Source organism: Hydractinia symbiolongicarpus, chromosome 6 (genome assembly GCF_029227915.1).
Source record: "Hydractinia symbiolongicarpus strain clone_291-10 chromosome 6, HSymV2.1, whole genome shotgun sequence".
Taxonomy (NCBI): Eukaryota; Metazoa; Cnidaria; class Hydrozoa; order Anthoathecata; family Hydractiniidae; genus Hydractinia; species Hydractinia symbiolongicarpus.
In genome coordinates this window covers 25,626,587-25,648,001 of record NC_079880.1, presented here as the reverse complement: position 1 = coordinate 25,648,001, position 21,415 = coordinate 25,626,587, and the positions used below count along the sequence as shown (strand labels likewise).

Below are 21,415 nucleotides of genomic sequence, written 5' to 3'. Positions count from 1 at the left end.
ATTCCACATTGCAGAGTTAAGATATGTACACATTTTTTCTAAGAAAGTCTATAAGAAACTTTAGACTCAAAAAAGCCAACTTTTAAGAACATTTGAAGAAACTTTAGCAGGCTAAGATATGTCCACGTTAATACAAAAATAGCAAACATAACATTGTTCATATATATATTTATCAAAACCATAGTTCAAAAAATCCTTGCTAACAAAAAGATTTTTCTTAGTCAAATAACACGCTCAAAGTATCAATCATTTAAGAAACTCTGGGCTCAACGATAATACTTAAGTTTCTTATATAAAAAACGTGTAGTAGGCTATATTGGACACGCTTACAATAAATATAAAATTCGAAATTTTTTTTAATGGTTTCTTTAACGGCTGAGTGTTCTCTGTTAACTCTATCAAAGCGGTCTATAAGAACACCTTGTATTTCCCACAAATTTATAGTCAATATCTCTTTGTGCATAATTGCACTGTTGTTTTTATGAAATCGGTAACACATCAATAATTGAAGATTAAATATTTTTTACCGATTTTGTTAATTGCATTGTTTGGATTTTTGTTAAAAAAATAGGATATTCACATACTACCCAACACAAATTGCAACTTTCCAAGCACACCACGACTCCCCTAGCTAGTTTTGTGTTTGTATAGCTAGCAAGGAGCCAAGACCCTGTCTTAAATGATATAGGATTAACTTTACTAGTACAACGGACTAAACAAACCTGATATCAGAAAAGCAAGTAAAAAGGTCTGGAAACTAAGAAATTGCTAAAAATTGATTAAGAGTCAAAGTTTAGTTCCACGTGTTGAAAATATTCACGAGAAACAGTCGGCAAATTATTGAGAAAAAACTAAAAAAAATTCTGATGCTTATATTCTGACAGTTTGGCCTGCGAAATAAAGCCATCTAAAGGCTGTTTTCTCAAATTCACAAAAAATTTCATTTATTTTAAGAACTTTTTCATGCCATTCCGTCATGTGTCGAATCCGTCAGTTTTAATCAGCGTTTGTTTATTTTACAGAGCTATAAAAATCAAGGTATCTGTACGTTAGCTGATAAAAAATAGTTAACTACACGCCGCATTCTGCAATCACTTTCAGAAAGTCTGGCAGTGTAATGGAGGCTTTACTTTGTCAAAGTCCTTTAGTCCTTCAAAGTATGCAGCATGAGGTATTTTTGATGAAATTTCAGTACTTCTCTAAAATTGTTAAAGTGGTTTTTTTCGGAACGACTTTACTCACCCGTAGGTACTACTTCTGCCCTGTCATGTCATTTTTTAAAATTCTCACTGCAAGGTCATATATATTTCTACCATTCGTCTCCATGGACGGTTCGGGCTATAAACCCAAATCACGTAATAATTTATTTTTCGCTTTTCAGAAGTCTAGTACCTCCCTCTGTAACGCTGATGTTACATTATCAAAACGCTTTGATAATACTTTGCACCTGAACTTTTTTAACACAACGCTGTCAATTAGATTAGTGTGAACATGGCCTTGCAGACTTTAAACCTAATAATTAAAATTGATGACGAGGAAACTAGCTGGTAATTGTTGGCGCGTGAACAGACCTCACATGTCTGTTCTGCAAACAAAAACACAGGATGTAACTAGAATGTAAATAAAAAAGTTATCTTAGCAGCTCATACTTATCACATCTTTTATCAACAGAAATGATTTGTTATATCTCGATGAATGATCTCTGATTCTGATAATCCCACTTAAATGTTTTTGCAAAAGGAATATCCCCTATCCGAAAGAGGTCAAGGCTGTTCTTGAATATCTTAATTAACCTCTCGAACCTTGTTTATCTGTCTCACAGTTGTTGTAGCCAAGATTTTGTTGTTTTTCTCCTTGCATCAAACACCTAAGGAATTTAATCGAGTAAATATTGGTATAGTGAATATCCTTCAATGGATTTACATAAAAGTTTAAAACAACAAAATATTTGACATATTGATGATTTAGGCGTACGTTATCTCGAAAGATGAAGCGAACATCTGGTCAGAAAATCCATTTCACCCAACTCGATAATTCAAATTTTAGAAAATTTAAAAAAAAAAAGAAAAGAAAAAGAGAACCGTTAAACAATGAACCGGGAAAGATTAAAGAAAAAGATCATAGATATAGTAAATAAAACCCTTTAAAGAAAAAATGGAAAATCCTATATTCACAAAATCAAAGATGTAGCTACAAGTAGCACAAGAATTTTGGTAAAAGGTGAAAATGTTGGGTTATAAAACCTTGTGGTTCATTTTCAAACTCAAAATAAAAAGTTCTGTTTAACTAATTACGAAATTGAGTACAAGGAAGAGTGTGTTATTCAAGCACATTTCGGGTTTTTTATAAAGTCAAAGAGTGACTAACAAGGGTGTAGCGTGACGGGCCTAAGAAGACACTCAATTTCCTATATATTTATTTTATTTTATTTCATTTTTTTCTGAGGAGGGACGGGGGCAGAAAAAAACAATTCAAATTTTAAACTTTAAAAAACCATCACTAAAACTATTGAGACTGTAATTAATAACCTGTGGCTTGGTTTTGTGTCATGACTCACCCTGCCCCCCCCCCCCCCCTCCCCCCCTTACCTCAATGTTGATGTAAAACTAGCAAAACAAGTGCAGCAGAGCCAAACCTGTGCACAAGAGACGTCAACATTGTATTTAGATAGAAGGGAAGGAAGTCTCAAAACTTTCCTGAGCGATTGTAGATTGTGTACAAATGCATCATCCGTTCTCAAGTCTCCCTTATTGTGTCTTGTTAAGCGTGGTGTAATGGCTGAATAATTAAAAAAAGAACAGTGCTTGCTAAAATTAAAGTTTTGTGTGTTTGTGTGTTTGTGATGGATAAAATTATAAAAAGAATGATACGTATATTTAATTTATGACATTAGTAAGGTTATTTTATAATTGAAATTAAAATCTTTAAACATCTTAAACTTAGCACGAACATAAATAATTTTGTGCTTTGTTCTTTAGCATAACAAAAAAAATGACGAGCAATCAACACTTTTTTCAATAGATTGGTAAATTGCTATGAAAAATTTCACCATCTTTATTGTAATAATATTAACCGTAGTCTGTCTGTCTTTCCGCAAGAAAAAAGTCGTGTTAAGGAAACACGAAATGCAATGCAATTAGTTTTTTAATAAAACTTTGATTTATGTCATAGAGGCTACATCTTGTAGAGTCTGAGTCGTTAGTTTCAGCAGCAATATCATGTAATCAATGACAAGATTTCATATCATACAACTAATTAAACAGGAATTGAAAATATTACACGTGACTAATGACCACCTACCTGAAGGCGTGGAACCGCGCGATTTACGTATAGGGCCCTTATTAGGCTGTAATAAAAACAGTATGTTTGGAAGAGTGTATTGTTTGTTTTCAAAACAAAAGAAGTCTTTGGGCATTTGCTATCACGTTATGCTCACACAAGACGTGTGTGTACATAAGAAATATAAACTCTAGTATTCAACCAGAGACAACTAAAAACTGCGTGTACATAGTACAACAAATATTAGTAATATCACTAAGCAGGGACTGTGGACCATTTATGCAGCATAAAAAAGAAGCTCTATGTTAATAATAACGGTATTTTTTCTGTTCAAGATGGTTGCGCGCAGCTTCGTTTCTCCCGCAGAGTAATTGTTTTACTTCATTTTACCATGCAAATAACAAAGCGGGAATACGTACGAAATGTGAATTTTCGTGAAAACATCAGTTTAGTCATATAGAAAATTTAATAAAAATTTACATGAAGGATATTCATTAATAAATAAAATTTTTAAAATTGACTTCAGATAAGGCCAAAATAATGCTGCTTTATCAACTATCTTTTTTCTGGACAGTTTAAGAGGAAATAACGACATTATTCAAAATTCTGGTCCTGGTAATTAGGGCAAACGTAGCGTAAAGCGAAAACAAAAAGGCGTTAACTGTGAGTGTAGCACGGTACTTTTTGAGTTCAGCTTAAGACAAAAATCAGGACTTGTTTAAACCCCTGTTCATACTAAATACAAAAATAATATCAAAAAAGCAGCTGTAACATGAGTGAACGTTACATGCTATTAGACTTTTGATTTCTAACTTCACGTTCGCTATAAAGCTTTTGCTCTTTGCTAAGTTTTTATGTGGCGTGCATTTAACTTTTTTAATAATTTTTATAAGAAAGTATTGTTGCTACGGGATAATCCTTTCTACTTCAAGGAAACGACACGAGTCGTCGTATAAGCTTGCGGTTTCTTACGTCATAACCAGAAGTAGAAAGGAACATCAGAAATATCACTGGTGTGAATGGGTTTCGGAAAAATATCACAAAATTAACCGCAAATATTGTATTGTCTTACTTAATATAGTCTTCACAAAGGAATACACGTCATTTTCAAATTGAAAGTTTTTATTGTCAAATACTTCATTGTTAAAGCAATTTTATGAATGAATCGGATGGGATTGTGAGTATGTAAAGAAGCTCTTTTATTTTCTCAAGTTATACTTCTTTTTCCGCATAGGGCTATGTAATGTGTATCTAGCGTGAATGGTGGGCGTTAAAGGCATTTCTTAGCCCTAATCAACGCTATTAACTTCTCCCGTTACGTTAATGTTACAAATACAAAACATTTTGATACATATATTGAATTTTAACGTTTTTAACACAATCAACGCTGTCATATTACATAAGTTTGAACTTCACTTGCAGAACTGAAACCCAGCCTTAGCGAGCCATGGATCAACGAGGTAAATGGAGGTTCTTATTGTAAAATCTTATCAAATAGAACAGACAAAAAAGGTCTTTAAAATAATGGAAGGGCACATTGCAGCATTGACGTGCACACCGTGTACAATAATCCTTATATATACTTAAGATATTCAAAGGTTTTCCCTGAGAATATTTTGTTCTGAAAACAAATTTCTGACCACCTGTGTATTCTATTCTCTTCCATACAGACCTCCATTTTGACACGCAAGAAGGGGGGTTACGAATTATGTCTAATAGGTATTGTGTTGGTATTTTGACCTTGCGGTGACAACAATTGGAGCACTCCTGAGCTTTGTATAAAGGATGGGGAAATAGTCAAGGGTGTCTGTTTTTTTCGTACGAAAACCCAATTCCTCTTTTGGTACTATTAAAAAATGATTTTGTTGTCTTATGTTTAAATTTAATCTTGGAAATTTTTTTGTCCTGTCTATCTATCCCGACTAAGTAAATCCTTGCTTTATTTGTAAACTTTAGTCATCAAATCATCAAAAAAATCCCCTGGAAATTTAGGCTGTATTTCCACTACATTATTTCGTGCATCATTTGGCATAACATAGCGATTCAGCACTCATTTGAGCAAAATGCAGATATTAGCTACGGAAAAAAATTTGCAGAAATGGCGGACGGGACAAATCTTTTCTTTTTTATGCTTGTTCTCGGCTATCGCCTCTTTTATTTTCACACAAATAGCCCTGAAAGATGCTAAGCTATTGCTGCAATTAATTTGGTTGAGTAGCTGTATGCACGTCTGTCATACTTATTGCTCTTGTTTTGAATGCTGATTATTAAAAAATTACCTAACGTTATCTCTTTTAAAAAATCTTCTTGCAAAAGAGGTGGTCTCTTGTTTCTTACATATATAGCCATGTGTGGGGAAATCTTATTTTCTTCTACAAGCTGTTCTAGTAAAAGACACACTTGTCTTTAGCATTTTGTATGCTACCATACGTACCAGTTCTGGTGATTCACCGAAATATGTTCTTCCGACATGGTGGAAAAACATGAATGCTCCAATTAACAAGAACCTTCTAAAACGGCGCGAAAACACGACGTCCAAACACACGTACTATAAACAATATTTTTATAAACGTCGCGCAGGAAAACTCTCTTTCAATGACATTTCCGAGCGTGACTTTTAAACCGGATGAAAAAATGTTGACGTAAGGAAAAAAAACTCCAGTCCTATTTTATTTACGAAAGAAATAGTGGTTTTGTTAAATTGCTTCACGTTCGAGGTAGCTACTGCGTTTTCATGTTTTGATGCTGTCAAAATGCCAATGGCTTGTTGCGGGGGTATGTAGAAATTAATTAAAGATTAACACATTTGAAGTATTTCGTCATAAAATGTCCAACTTTACGTTTGTTTGCGGGTGTATTTGCTTACTTGTTTATTTACGTTTCTACTTATATATTTTTATCTCAATCATCTCTTTTACTCCTCTAGATTTCCTTTTTTCAAAGCCCTTGTTATTGCAATGTCATTTTATCTTCTTTTTTTGTTGTAACCTTGTCCTCTCTTTTTTCTCTCGCCTATATATCTCGCTACAAACAGACATGTTTTGTTTTTCATCAAAAAGCAACTTTTGTAAAGCTTTTAAAGACGGATAAAAAATAAACATTGGGTAGATCATGTTATGTCAATATTATCATTACAGCTATTTAAGAATCAATGTGAAAATGCATTTGGCTTAATTCCTGAATGACATATCTTCCTTTTAGATGATTTTGTGTCAACACAGAGAAAGACATAACAAAAGGTTTCAGCAAACACGACGTTTGTGTATCGTAAACTAGCTGTGTGTGTAAGTTCAGTTAGCTCGAGAAATCATTAAAACACGCGTCAAGGAAGACCAAAAAGTAACAGAAAAAAAAGTTTGGTATTTATTGTTGAAAACTTATTAACGAAAAAGGAATCATGTAAGTATAATCGTCATTAAGATAATTAAAATTGCTTAAGATCATTCCAAAAAACATTGTAAGGTCACTAACTACAATCTTTTTCCAGTTACTGTTGGAAAAAAGGACAAATGTCGAGGTTTGCATCCACGAGCAATCATTTACGTTCTTTTTATGTTAGAAACATGCACCGTGAACTTTTTACGGTTCATGTATCAATGTTAACAAATAGACTTAAAACTTTTCGTTTTCTTTGGTTAGATCAAAAATCTTAATAAATGGTACATTTTGATAAGTCAGAACGATCATTTTTCCTATATTCACTTTTGTTGACCTTTACATTTGCCAAAGGAGAGATTTCACAGCGTACTGGCCTCGCATTATTGCAATGCTATTTGGTGTTTTCCTGAAATGGCCAAAAACAACCTTTCTTCAAAGACTTAACAGGACTGAAGTTGCTTAATGTCCTCACTATACTCGTTATTTGTCATCTGGATAATCAGGCAACAATTACGTCACTAATAAGTTAAGAAAATTTAAACCGACCAGTGAATATAGTCTCATTTAAAGAAAACAGCAACCTTCTTAATTTTAAGCATAGATATATTTTATATTCTTACGTTCTGAGAATCCAGTGGAGACAGGAATTCAAGGTGTTCCCTGTTTAGTCACGTGTAAAAACATTTAATAAGCATACGTCAGCGTAACACCTAGTTACCTGTTTCTTTCCCCCCTTTTTCTATTATTTCGTATAAAAAAATAGTTTAAATGGGTAGTGCTTGGTGTTCTGGTTGTGCTCTAAAAACATTTACGAAACAACTATATTCTTGTGGATGAATCTATATTGCTCGCAGCCTGTTATCTCTTTTGACGTCAAAGGGAAGCAGTAAAATATCTACTTAGTAATTCGTGCGAAAATTCACTTAGCGTGATTGACTTTTTGACCAATATCGGCTATCGGAAACTACGTGATTTGATAGGAATTGTTATGACGTCATTTGCTGCTTTTAGGTATCGAAAAAAAAGATCTCAGACTATACACAATGGAGTTTCTGCGTCACCAATTAAGTAGAACTATGTAAAACAATACAAAGGTTTTGCAGGATCAGCAGTTTCTGCATGCAAGACATCGTCTTAGATGGTAATCCACTTTGAACAAAACACACATTTTCTCTGGTATGTGGTCAATGCTGTCTATTTAGAGCAATGCTAAATATAGAACTAATTAATGATATGTTTAAAACTGCGCTGGCCATGTGTTTAAAGCTTACCTTCCATAAGAAAACAAGATAATTTCATATAGAAGAGCTGGAAAAGTTTCCTAGGAATTTTTCTTATTTTTTTGAAATATTTTTATTAGTTTTCAAAATATAGGACTTGAAAGTTTTGCTAATTATGCAAAATTATTTTATCATCTTAAACACCATATGTAATTGCTAATCAAACAAATGGTTGTAAACTGGACCATATAAATTCAAAACACAAGATCTAGCTATTATATTAATACGCTAACTCTGTCTATCTGTCTCTTATCAGCAAAGTCGATTATATGCTCTACAAAATGTTCTTTAAAGTGCCTAAGAAACGTCCTTTATAAAACTTTTCCGCATTTTTACATTTACATTTAATTGGCTAGAACAAATCACGTGATAAATAAAGTGGTTTCATTAGCTAGGAATTCTATTGTATGCCAATATAGATTTACCGAGGCCGGTTTAAAACCAAGGGGAATGTAAATGCTTTGTCATAAATTATTGTACGGCTAAGGTCAAGGGTAATTAACTTTGTTAAAAGCAATTGTTTGTAAATTACATAAACTCTTTGCAGGCTGGTTACCATCTTGGGTATAAATTATGAGATTCTGATTTACCTTCACTTTCTTCCCCAATCGCAAGTTCGTAAAATGAGAACATCTGTCAAATGCATATTTTTGTTTTCCACAAAATCATAAAAGTCACACTGTTTTTTTAAAGAAATTTCAAATCAACAATCTTCTCCAGATATTTTATTTACAATTGCGTTTTTTAAATTGTGTTTTCATTACAGACTGTTAACGAAGTGTTAACGAATCTTTCACCAACTGCTGAAGATCTACTATGAATTGTTTTAAAAAAATACTTCCTATATAACATGTTCTACTTAGATTTATGTTGTATTTTTTTATTGTATTTAAACTCAGCATGCGTGAAGTCTTCAGCTCAATTTGACTTCAAGATTTATTTTTTTAAGGGGGCTACTGATACTTATCACCGCCAAACTTTCTTGATTTTTAAGTGTTTTGCAGTACATCCATATGGAAAGAAAAAGCAGTGAAATATTGTAGCATTTTTTGTTGAGTAAAGCATGTACGAGGGAATCGAAACAAGTCAAAGGACATGTGTTTGTTGTACTGTTCCGTCTTAGAATTTTAAAACAATAAAAACTGTTTTCAGGTTGTGCTTTCATAAGTCGTTTTTGTTTTCGTTTTCTGTAGTTACAAAAATTAGTCATCATTTGGAGCTACACCCATCTAACGGTACTGTGAGATGTGTTTGAATAGCATAAAAACTGAACTTGCTCAATTCCATGGCAACAAAACAGTAAATAAACAAAAGAATATAAACTTTTCATAATTTCAACATCCAAGCCATACTATAACATGAAACTGTAAAAATATTTTATGAATTTTAAGTTGATGGTCTGTTACATAATCTACAATCTGTATGATGAAATTCATCGCTGATTGCATCGAAAAGTAATGTCATAATTCTAAAATAGCTAATTTTTAGTTTTTCCACGTACTGTTTTTTAGTGCGCGAAATTTTATCCCGAAATTACGAACAAAAAGAGCGAAAATTAATACAATATACTTTTGTTTTCGAAAAAACATTATTAGCGTCAACTTACAACGCACTTATACTTTGTTAAAAATTCGGAATTATATTTTTAATCTGGAGCAAGGGGATCTGCTGTATTAACATAATATCAGAACGCATCTGATATATAAGAATGATATAGTCAAAATTGGGATCTTCAAAACTGGGCCCTTGTTTCCACTATATTATTCTACCTTATGATATTAATTAATTTTTAATCAGTGGCCTTTTTTTAGTGAATATTTAATATAAATATATAATATTCACTTAAAAGTAGTACAAAAATCTGTAAAGATAGATGGTGTATATTGTTAACTCACATAAAACGCTTTTTTTGTTTACTTATTTTCAAAACGAAGAAATGCTAAAACGATGACCTTAGAAATAATCTATATTATAATGCCCGTATACGTCTGTCTGTCTGTTTGTCTGTCTGTCACGCAAAATGGTAGCTTAGCTGCGCAATAGCGAGAAGCACGCAATGCGGTGTAAAAAGGACGGGCGAACCCGTGGATTTTCCACGGGCTAACGACTAGTAAAAATAATTTGTCGAAACGTCTCCTAAAGATTGCCTGCTTTAGATTTCAATAATAATGCATTTATATAGAAGAAAATGCAGCATTTTGGTTATTACCATCTTTCTAAACTTGTTTTACGTGTGGAATATCATCCATTTTACCATCTTCTTTGTAGTGACACTACATGAAAAACTGGGTAAATAAACTTATACCCTTCTTCTTCTGTAGGTATAAATTTCTCGTCTGCATCGCAATCTTCCTTTTGATTGGTTGTAGTCATATAATGGCGCTACCACATACGTATTGCGTGGATCAATGTTGCGCGAAATACAAGAAGTCGTCGTGTTTAACTCGAGCCGACTTTGAAAATGATGTACAGTTAATGCAAGTATTAAAAGGATGCATTGGCCACTTGAAGAACTGCTTTGATCGATGTGCTTCAACTCCTGGAGTATACAGAACTGACTGCGAGTGAGGTGTACAACAGAGAGAAAGGAAGGAACAACTTTGTAAATAATTGACTGGCAACCTTTGTATAATAAAAAAGGCGCTTCTACGAGAATTTCAATTTTTTTCCTTTTCAATTTAGTGACCTTTATTTTAGTGACTACAAAATTGTTAAGCTTTTAATATTGTTAATTTTTTGTGTTGACTCGTCGGCCTGGAAGAACTTATATATTTATACCTGTTTCTGTTTTTCTCGGAAAAATTCAGATAACCCAAACTATCACGTGCTAAACGTCTTTCCCTATTTTAACAACTTTTGTAGATTCGAAACACCAAAAGAAATGATAATCGGTAATTACTTTCTCAGCGCTGTCGACGACATCAGGTTGAAACATTTCTTTACATTATATTCTGTCCGCCATCTTCTGTGAGTGTGAATGGACAACAAATGCAGGTTTAAATCTCTCTTTTTGAGGTATGAAGTACCACGGATAGGACAAATGTTAGTTGCTTGTAACAAATTTTAAGCAAATTTTAAGCAAATATTAAGCTACAATTCTGGACCAAATTATTAAAACATATGCAGGTTTTCAAACATGGCCAAAAGAGTTAAATCGTCAATACTTTGAAACCTGCGACCTGCAAAGTCGGTACTCCTGCGCCCGCGTAGTCAAGGTGGGCAGCATTTATCTAGTCGCATCCTCTTGCGCTTCTGCACAACAAAATAATCCACGTCGAGAATCCGCGACTCTAATTTGTAAATAGTCTATGTAATCACTTTTGGCGGTAAACTTCGAGTTTAGGTGTCTTGTTTCATGTCATTTTGTTCATGATTGTAGGATGACTGGATTTGTAAGATTACGTAATACATTTTTTCATAGGTGCCCATTTTTCTCATCACTAATTGAGCGGCTAGAAGGTGCCTGAGTAAACAAATTTGTTGGCAAAATTGTAACACAATAGTCGATTTTATGACGTAGGTACGTCCGTTGACTTGATAATGTAGTATAAATTTGATAAAACCTTGTTGTTTTGTAATTAGAACAAGAAGCCCTGCGGCTTAAAGATTTCCGCCATTATCAATAATCTGAAAAAGTACTGAACTTTAAAGAGGACTGAGTAATATGGAGTAACAAAATCATTGAAAATTTTAAAATTTTAAAATTCAATTTTTGATTATTATTATTGTAACTGTAAATCATAGCTAACTTAACTTACATACACTTCGTTTCTCTATAAGAACAATTTTAAAAGAAAAATAATAAACCTGAAAATTGATGAACAATAAAAACAAAATAAGAACAATGTCAAGGCTGAAAATTTATCTATTTTCTATTTTTGTCTAAAAAACAACTTGGAAAATATTTTTTAAGTTGGCAGCAAATTTTGCACAATCAGTTACGAAGGTTATTTTCAGACTATATATTCATATTTTTTCTTTTATAACACACTTGTCACGATTTTATAGCTATAATACATTATCTTTCACCAAAAATATTCAGCCTCAAGAATTCCTCTTTAATTTAAAATTCATGAATAATTCATTAGTTCTGCCGGGTATAGTTTAAGTCTACGTGCTTGCGAAAAATGTACAGAAGGAAATGACGTAATTATTAAAGTGAAACGTTAATAACATCAAAGATGGCGCATTATAAGACGATCTCCATTATGCTACACTGCACGAGCTTTAACTTTCGATAGCATGTAAACTTTAAAATAAAGTATTGTTCATTGGATAATAAAAAAAACCTGTTGCACTGTTAGGATTCTTATTGGCTTATAACTCATTTTAGCCTCGTTCTCAGAAAAATATCTGTCAAAACATAGTCATAAGAAAGAGAGATAGTCTGGGTACCGCCGTGATTGAGCTCCGCTCCGGTATCTGACTCGCGTTCAGAAATTTTCTAGTGCCCAGTCTACTTTTAGGGGGACCAAAAATTCAAAAACAGGCGGGAAGCTTTGTATGCTAGGTACTTTGCAGAAGTTTACCTGGATTTTTTGGTATTATAAACTATGGTTGGAGCTAATTGTTCAGTGTTTGGTTGCTCTAGCTCCCGTAGAACAAGTGGAATTTCTATTTTCAAAATTACATAAGCGAATGACGAGTACAACGCATCCTGGAGAGACAAGCTAGTCGCTGTGATAATCAAAGATCGCGTTATTGATAAACAGTTGAGAGCACAAATAGATAAACGTAATCTGTATATTTGTGAGAAGCATTTTCTACAAAGCCAGATAGTACAACGCAAGTGTGATTCAATACACTTTCAGATATTTCAACTACAGAAAAAGGATATTTCACATATAATAATCACGACTGTGATAATAATGCATATATAATACTTTCTTCTAGATGATAAAAGAAAAACACTCATTCCTGGTTCCATACCAACATTGAATTTTCCAGAGAAAAGTATTCCTGCTTCAAGGTATATATATATATATATATATATATATATATAACTATAGCTATATTTACATTTACAAAACATGTCACATCAGTCAAGTATATAATGTTTGTGTTTACTCTTTTACAGCACATCAGTCAAACCAAGACCTTCAGCAAAAAATATTGCAGAGAAAAAGTTAAATACAACAGTGGAACCGACCACCCATATATGCTATCAATCGTTCGAGAATTTTGTAAATCGAGCCAAAATGCTTAAGCTTCCTTGTGGTTGGAATTTGGATATATCTGCTGCTGATGCAGTAAAAGTTTGGGCATGTGACAATATTCATGTCAATCCTAAGTTGGAAATATATGTTGATGACTCATTATCATTCACTATCCGTGGATACACTTGGAGTCTTCCTGACCATCACAATATTTATAAACTTTATAAACGATCAGTCCGAAATATCACTTTATCAAACTTGATCAGAGAGATTTCGAAATATCAAAATTGTCCTGGGGTTACCGATTCATCCATTTCACAAACATTGTACTTCATCAAACACACCATCTCCAAAAAATTCACAATACATTCAGATGAAAGTCCATTACAACAAACCGTATTCATTCGTTCTCTGGATTGCATGTTATTGAATTTGGACGGTGATATATGCATACAATGTACTAGTTTCGTAAAAAAAGCACATATTTCAGTGAAACGCACATCCTCAAATCTAAATATTCCTGCTAAGTTAAATGCACCAATTGCATTCACATCACCAGAGCGTGTGTTATTGAGACTTCGAAGAACGTAGTGAGAAAAAAGCATTGCAAATAGAAAACATATCACTAAAACATGAGATAAAGTTACTACAAGAAGAAATATCTGCATCATCCATCTCTGTCAGTTCTGATCTTGGTTCGGATTTCAAAACGATCATGTCCAATACTGATCCTTCAAAAGTTTCTCCATTCATGAAATTTTTTTGTGTAATGATGGATGGATTTTTTGATATTCTCAACATTAGGAACACACAAGAATACAAGCACAAAAGAAAACCATTTCTTGCTCCATTTACAGATATCAATGATACTCGCTTTGTGTGGTTACGTCAGGTTTTTCTCCAATATTTTGATGATTGGCTACAAACCATTGAAGATCGACCAGGTAATTATTCTAAAAACGCAAAGGCTAACATGTTTATATCTTGGCAAACACATGAAGGTATTAAGATTACTGTTAATTCGATCATCGAGTTGACTCAGTACTTACTGAATAATAATGTGCCTTATGTTCTTACTGAACGTTTATGTCAAGATCCTTTAGAAAATTATTTTGGTCGGCAAAGATCTATGGGAGCACGAAAAGACAACCCTTCAATGAGAGACTTTGGCTACAATGACAACACCATCAGGAACCAGAAAATTTTCAAACCTATTTCTGGTAATGTAGTTAATAATGCTGTAGTTGATTTTAGTGATGAACCTGTACCATGCAGAAAAAAGAGGAAACACTGAAGAAGAAGCAACACTAACAAAAAACGGTTATTTTTATAGCCACACATTCTTATAAAAACATTATTTGGTAGAAAACTAGCTACACAGCTCCAGCTTTCCTTCACAGCAAATATTTCTACCTTGGCGTAAGTATAAAGTTGATGTACTTAACAGTAAGTTATTACCTTTTACAAATATCTTTCAGCTAGCTAGAATTTACACAAAATTCCCCATTCGGTTTACTTGCAGTTTGCTTCTTGTCAAAATGCAAATCTACAAGCTAATGTTTGTTTTTAATTAGTTTTCGAAACAGATCGGCCAATTATTAGAGAGATAATAACTATCACTGTAAGAATGTTGAGCTCCATGTTTTTTTAAGTACAGCCATTTCCCCGTAGGTTTTTTATCTCCATTGTAACTAGCCTCCCGGATTAGCGGAATTTTCAGACACTTAAAAACGGCCTCAGACGTTGAAATAGATACGGGGTGTAACATTTATTTTGTTTGAAAAGTATATCATGTTTTTTTTCGAAAAATATTGTCAACCATCTCTACGGTTTTAGCATTGGAAGATAAATCATATTTTATTTCCTACTTAACATAAATTTTCCTGATTACAGTTGGATGATATTTTTTTTATAAAGTAGTAACCCTGGTAGCATAATTAAACAAAATGCTAGTGAAGGTTTTTTCAACCATAAAAACTTAGTTGAATAAGGAGCAAGTATTGCTTGATCCTTTATGACTCTCAGAATTTGACCTGGGCATAGTTATGATCATATTCATACTAGCTACAATTTTTTTAAAAGTATAGTATATATTTAAAAAAAATTGTGAAAACATCAGAAATTCAAGATCGGAAACTACAGCTAGCTCACTAGCTATAGCTATGCCAGCATAATGATTTTTTATAAATGTGTAGCTATAAAAATAGCTGTTTTTTTATGTGATAGCCATTTTATTAATGACCTTTTGCTGGTGTATGAACGAAAAAGTTCTTCAGCAGATGTAAATATTAAAACCACTTTTTAACCTTCCATAAGCCACCACGGTCCCTAGCATTGACTAATTTGTTTTGTGGTATATCTTGTGTGTCCTCAGATTTTCCTGCCAACAGGATAGCTAGATATTGTTGGTGGTATATGTGTTGTGAGGTCTTTCTTGACGAGAAGCGTATACGACGATACATGGTACTGAAGACATATCCACCAAGATAAGATATCACAGATAGTTCTTTATCTGAAAAGGTGTATGATGACTTATTTGACACTTGCAGAAGATCGTCTTTGTATGTTGAACCAGACAAGTGACACAAAACTAGATTTGCTAATTCAAATCCCAACAGTACGCTACAGTTGCGACTCAAGCTTGAACCAAAGGGATGCTCTATATCCAAAATATTCTTATAAAACAATGGATAAAACTTTTCAGCATCCCCATCGAACCATTATATAAGGTCTTTCACAAGAGCATAAGACGGTAAAACATTGTCTAGGCCACCAACTTTGAACATTTTAAATTCATTGGTGATTTCTGATGGGTAACATTCATCACCAGCCAATTTTGAAACAGCTTCTTCCATATATTTTTTAAAATACAATGGATGTAACATCTTCTCAGCTTCCTTGAAATCTCTCTCACCCGATCCTGCAGAGTCACCTTTGTCGTGGTCACTATGTTTCGCGTTGGTGTGGCGTGTTAATCCTCTTTTAGAAACACAAACTTTAGGACACAAACTACAGCTAAAGGTGACTTTTGTGTCCTCCTCCGGTATGTCGTTAACAACTGTGGTTAGTTCCACGTCAAAATCTGAATTACTTAGCAAAATGTCTTCATCTATAGCCTCCAATATAGCATTAAGGTCTTCACCATAAAGGAAATCTTCCTTCGCCGCAGCCATTTTACAACATTCAGTCCCCTTACTTTCGGACCACCCGTTCTAGGTCAGGTACTTTTACCGTAGCGGCCCGAAATGGCCGATTACCCAGACTATCTCTCTCTTGTGACTATGGTCAAAACGAGGATTTAGGCTGGATAAGTTTTAGGCGTCCAGGCTCTGGGCTGTCTCTATCTATCTATCTCTCTATCTTCCCAGCCGATTTTAAAGATTCCGCCTTCGCCGGCGGAAATCAAAAATATATTTAAAACTACTGTTTAAATCTTCTCTTCCGTTTGCTTATTTGAAAAGAAGTTTTATATCATATATTGCGTTCTAAAATTGCCTGGCACAATTAGAACATTTAATTATGCGTTAAGACCCAGTATACAAGTTTTATCTTCAACAGTATTCGAACTAAAGTGGCTACGAAACGATACCAGCAAGTTTCCCGTCTCCGTTGTCTGTCTGTAGACCGGGTGTGTTAAACCACGCGCGAAATGTATTGGCTAATGATAACATATACGATATATTTTTGTCTACTTTATGTGAATTTCCGTGGATTTTCCTCGGGTTAACGACTAGTCAGTAATATCACGCTCAATCCTCCTACAATCTCAAGAATGGTGCTGAATAAACAGACCATACGTAAAAGGTCAAGGTGCAAGGAATTATACACACGTTAGTCTGTCTAAAACTGATTAAAATAAATTGCTCTTTTCTAAAAATAAATACGCTTGGACTATTTGACGGTAAGATAAATACGGTCTGCGAAATATAAGAATACCAATACACGTTTCCCGATTTACATGTTTTTTAAAATTTTGGAATTTTGATGTTTTGACCTTAACATCATTTTCAGCATCAGTAAACTTGTGTGTGTATAAATTTTCAACTTAATCCGACATTGGAAAGTTCTGTTTTGGTGGCATCATTGTTACGGTCAAAGCCTTCTTAATTTGTACTAATAAGCCTCATCATATTCGAGCAAAGGTTAATTAGTACAAAATTATAAAAAAACTGTTGTAGCAGGTTGTTTGTTTGATGTATGAATATGAAAATTTTACGATTTATCAATTTTCATGTAAGGATTTCGAAAAATACATTCATTTTCTTTAAAAAAGTTGGGAAGGAGCTGCGGCACATGAAAGAAAAAAAATCGGGAAAGGTGTATTGAATCAAAGGTTTGTTTTGACGAGAAAGCAAAATCAACACAAGAGCCTGTATTTGTTATATGATGCTATATTTACTATCATTAATGTAACGTAATTAACACCTCTATGCTTTGTATGCTGGCTGGCTTTATGTTTTTATATAAGTGCTTTTACACGAAATTGATGAGACTGTAGCTAGCTGACCAGGTCTGATGAGATTGTAGCTAGCTGACCAGGTCAAAAAAACTTGATTTAAAAACAAAGCAAATTCTTATTACATCGATTTAACTATGAATGACAAATAAATACATAAATGGGAAAATTTTATGTCATTCTCAGCTATATTTAGACTTCCAATATAATATTGAAGTTGATTTAACTTAGCCCTTCTAAACTTTTCACCACCATTAGCTCGACTTTTGTGCAAGTTACTGACAGACTTGAAGAAGAAAAAACGTTTCAAAATACGCAAAGAAACGTTGGAAATATGCAGGTGTTTAAATCATGTTTGAATTGTCAAATATTATTTGTTAAAATTAAAGTAGCTAGTCGAATTGTAGAAAGCTGTAAACAGTGGTTGCAATGTACTCAATATTCTTTCGGTTCTGTTTTTTTGTTGTTGTTATTTTTCCCGCCTGTAAGAGAGAATAATAAACGAAGAATGTCGTATTGGAACTTGAATCATGTTTATCTTTTGTTTTATAAGTCACAATCGAAAAATATTCGAAACTGTTGTTCGAAGATTGAGAAGAAGAGGAGTTTTGAAACAAAAGAAAACTTTTAAATTAAACATTTTTTCAGCTTAAGATTGTGAAAACGAATATTTTTACCTCAAGAAAAAAGACGAACTTTATTACGATAAAGGGAGCTGTTTCTAACCGCTGCTTTCCTGGCCGTTGTCTGCGTCTATTACGAATCTTTTATATCATATCAGCAAAAGAACATCAGGCTTTTTAAAAGCAAAAGTCAGTCCAAGAAGGCTTTGATATGCAATAAATAACATCCGTTGAAACTTAGCTCTATATCCATGATACATGACATATAAGCTAAGATATGAGCTGTTATATAGGAGATATGAGCTGTTATATAGGAGATATGAGCTGTTATATAAGAAATATAAACTATTATATAAGACATACGAGCTACTATATGAGCTACTATATAAATGATATTAGCTATTATATAAGAGATACGAGCTACTATATAAGAGAATGAGCTATTATATAGGAGATATGAACTACTGTATATGAGATAGGAGTTTCTGTATAAAAGATGTAAGCTACTGTGTAAGGATGAGATATGAGCCACTAAACAAGACAACATGAGAGAGCTATGCGGAAGTACCTTAAAAATAAGGATAATGGCGAAATTTAGAGCAAGAAAAGCTTTTTGATGGGAATTGCAGAATTTACACCTATCTGGAACTACGTCAGATAATTCTTGTTTCCTTGACATTGAACTTTTAAGTTAATTGCAAATGACGCCTATAAAATACAAAATTTGCGTATACAAATACTTCCACGTGCTTTTGTTCTTTATTCTTTCCTCCTTTTAAACACATTTGATATATACTATCCCTAGTCAAGATATAAGCAAATACAGGCTGGGTTGTAGCTACTACTACCTATGTCACAAACTCTACTGGTTGAAATATCAGATTAGTACAATATCTTCCGACACATTAACTTCACCGATACGTCTTAGAACCAAAACCATTTTTATTAGAATCTGCGAAGATTTTTTTTATTTAGGAATCATCATGTAGCGTTGGTTTGTTTACAGACACAATTTTCCTTGTTTTTTATAATATTTACATATAGCTACAGAAAGTGTCGGCGACAGCGCTTCAATGTCATTCTAGTAAAAACTGTTAAACCCAAAACCTGGTTTTGGGTTTAACATGGAAATTATGAAGTTTTTAACACTGCTGCCTATAATCAAATTTACAAAACACGTTGGTATTTTCTTCAGGAATAAGAATAATTTAGGCTGGTTCATAGAATCGAATCGTATCTTCTTTACAAACTTACTAAATTTTAGGGAAAAAAACTGACATTAACTCTTGTTGGGCAATTTATCCGCTTCGGTAAAGTGACAAATCTTCTATTCTTGAGGAAAATCAACGCCAGAGAAGCGTTAGACAGACGTGACGTGTTGTAAGGGAGGGGCTCATCTTTTCCACTTGTTCCACTCACACCTCACACACTCACGATTATTAATTTTCAATATATTTTCCACCTCTCCCATTTATTCTCAAATCACCCACACGCCATCTTCACAGTTGCATAATCAGTCAATCATAATGACAGAAATTTTCCTAATCATAAAAGAATTTATTATGGTATTGAAGAAAAATGCTATTTGTTTATCTTGGGCGCTTTGTTGGTCAATATTTGTTATTATTCAACCTCTTTTTTCTTCGATTGGTAGAACGTCAATCACGTGATTAACTTGAGAACACACAAATATTCGTTTGACGTAAATTTTCAAATCTATTTTTGTATTTTGAAATTTTGTGAAATGGGTTTGTAGTTTCTACGAAATGAAATCTGTCGCAAAATAATTTTGTCACGAAATATCTACATTCAAAGATTTTCAAATAAAAAACAAAGAAAAGCGAATTTCAAAGGCTTCTCATTACAAATTCATACACCAATCCGAACTGCGTTTGTAATGGAGGCCTGGGAACCATGAAGGGGTGACATATTTCAAGTACATCAGCATTTTATCTTTAAAAAACAAAGCATAAACATTATTAACTCACAAAAACTACAATATCCCACAAAATATATTGAGACAAGGTGGAAAATGTCGAAGTTAGCCCCACGAGTATTTTGTCAATGTTTACAGTCGAACTTTTAACGTTTACGTCGAACTTTGGACTTTGCATGTTAAGTTATTTTCTCACTCTTAAAATACACTATTTGTGGCTAACATCAGCATAGCCATTTCTGAAATTTCGGCACGTTTGTGTGCCTTTTCAAGCCAAAAAACTTCGCTTAAGTCGGACCCCAGATAAATTGGACGCCCGTTAAGTTGTACACTTTCTTTCGGTCCCTTGAAGCGAAATCTCCGCTTAAGTAGGGCATGCAATGCAATGATTTTATAATTTTTCTGAAAGAAGAGAATATTTACAATATAATGCCCGTATACGTTTGTCCGTCCGTCCGTCCGTCCGTCTGTCTGTCACGCAAAATGGTAGCTTAGCTGCGACGGGCGAACCCGTGGATTTTTCCACAGGCAACGACTAGTTACATTAATTGTAAGACAAACCTTGAACTTTCTGTGTGTTTTTCTTTCAACATGTCTCAACTAGGCCAACAAAGAAAGCTGACATCGACGCCAATGATGACAACATATAAGATACTCAAAGTAATAGACAAAGGAAAAACTCTTCGCTCCGTTGCTCTTAAATACAGAATTGCCAAACAGAATGTTTCAAACACGATTTTGATAAATAGGGCAAATTAAGCTATTTTATGAAAATCGCCTGCTAGTTAGGACACTTTTTCTCGGTCACTTGATCACCCCACTTAACGACAGTATACTTATATACTATAGTATATAGATATAAAAGACATAATTCTTGATTTTAATATTCTAGATTCTCGATTGAACACACTAATAAAATCATTTGACTCTTCAATATCGAATACGTCATATTTGTTAGCGCCGTCGCAGTTTGTCAGAAAATTCGGTGCGATGAGACAGAAAGGAAATGTTTCTTCAAAAAACTCTATGTTAGACAGATATAAAAAGGAACTGTTTATGTTCTAAACACAACAAAAAAACCTGCCGGTTTGAACACACAATGCAATCCTAATAAATCAATTAAAACATGGTTAAAATCTACTTATGCAAGAAAGTGGGACGGCTTAAACTCTCACAACTGCCAGAAGGCTTTTCTGACCTTCTGTCAGTTGAAACAAGAAGGTTTTCAACAATCTACGCTTTTGTGGAAGTGTTCTATTATAAAGGGTAGTTGTTGTGAGGGTGATGTCGATTAAATAAACACTGTA

The 21,415-nt window shown here is 33.5% G+C and overlaps 1 protein-coding gene and 1 long non-coding RNA gene across 3 annotated transcripts; one reads left to right on the top strand and one right to left on the bottom strand.

Moving 5' to 3' along the window:
• The first annotated feature begins 5,929 nt into the window (after positions 1–5,929).
• LOC130647837 (uncharacterized) lies at positions 5,930–10,714 on the top strand. 2 transcript variants are annotated; one of them, XR_008982888.1, is made up of 3 exons: positions 5,930–6,054; positions 6,481–6,678; positions 10,259–10,714. It is a non-coding gene; the product is annotated as an uncharacterized LOC130647837 (long non-coding RNA). The 2 variants fall into 2 exon arrangements; XR_008982887.1 differs by lacking the exon at positions 5,930–6,054 and having other exon boundaries at positions 6,440–6,678.
• A 2,013-nt stretch (positions 10,715–12,727) lies between these two features.
• LOC130647836 (uncharacterized) lies at positions 12,728–16,346 on the bottom strand. The gene is made up of 2 exons (XM_057453825.1): positions 14,552–16,346; positions 12,728–14,046 (listed from the first exon to the last, which is right to left on the bottom strand). Exon 1 carries the CDS (start codon positions 16,264–16,266, stop codon positions 15,814–15,816), a length of 453 nt encoding a protein of 150 aa, XP_057309808.1. The 5' UTR covers positions 16,267–16,346; the 3' UTR covers positions 12,728–14,046; positions 14,552–15,813.
• Positions 16,347–21,415: the final 5,069 nt, after the last annotated feature.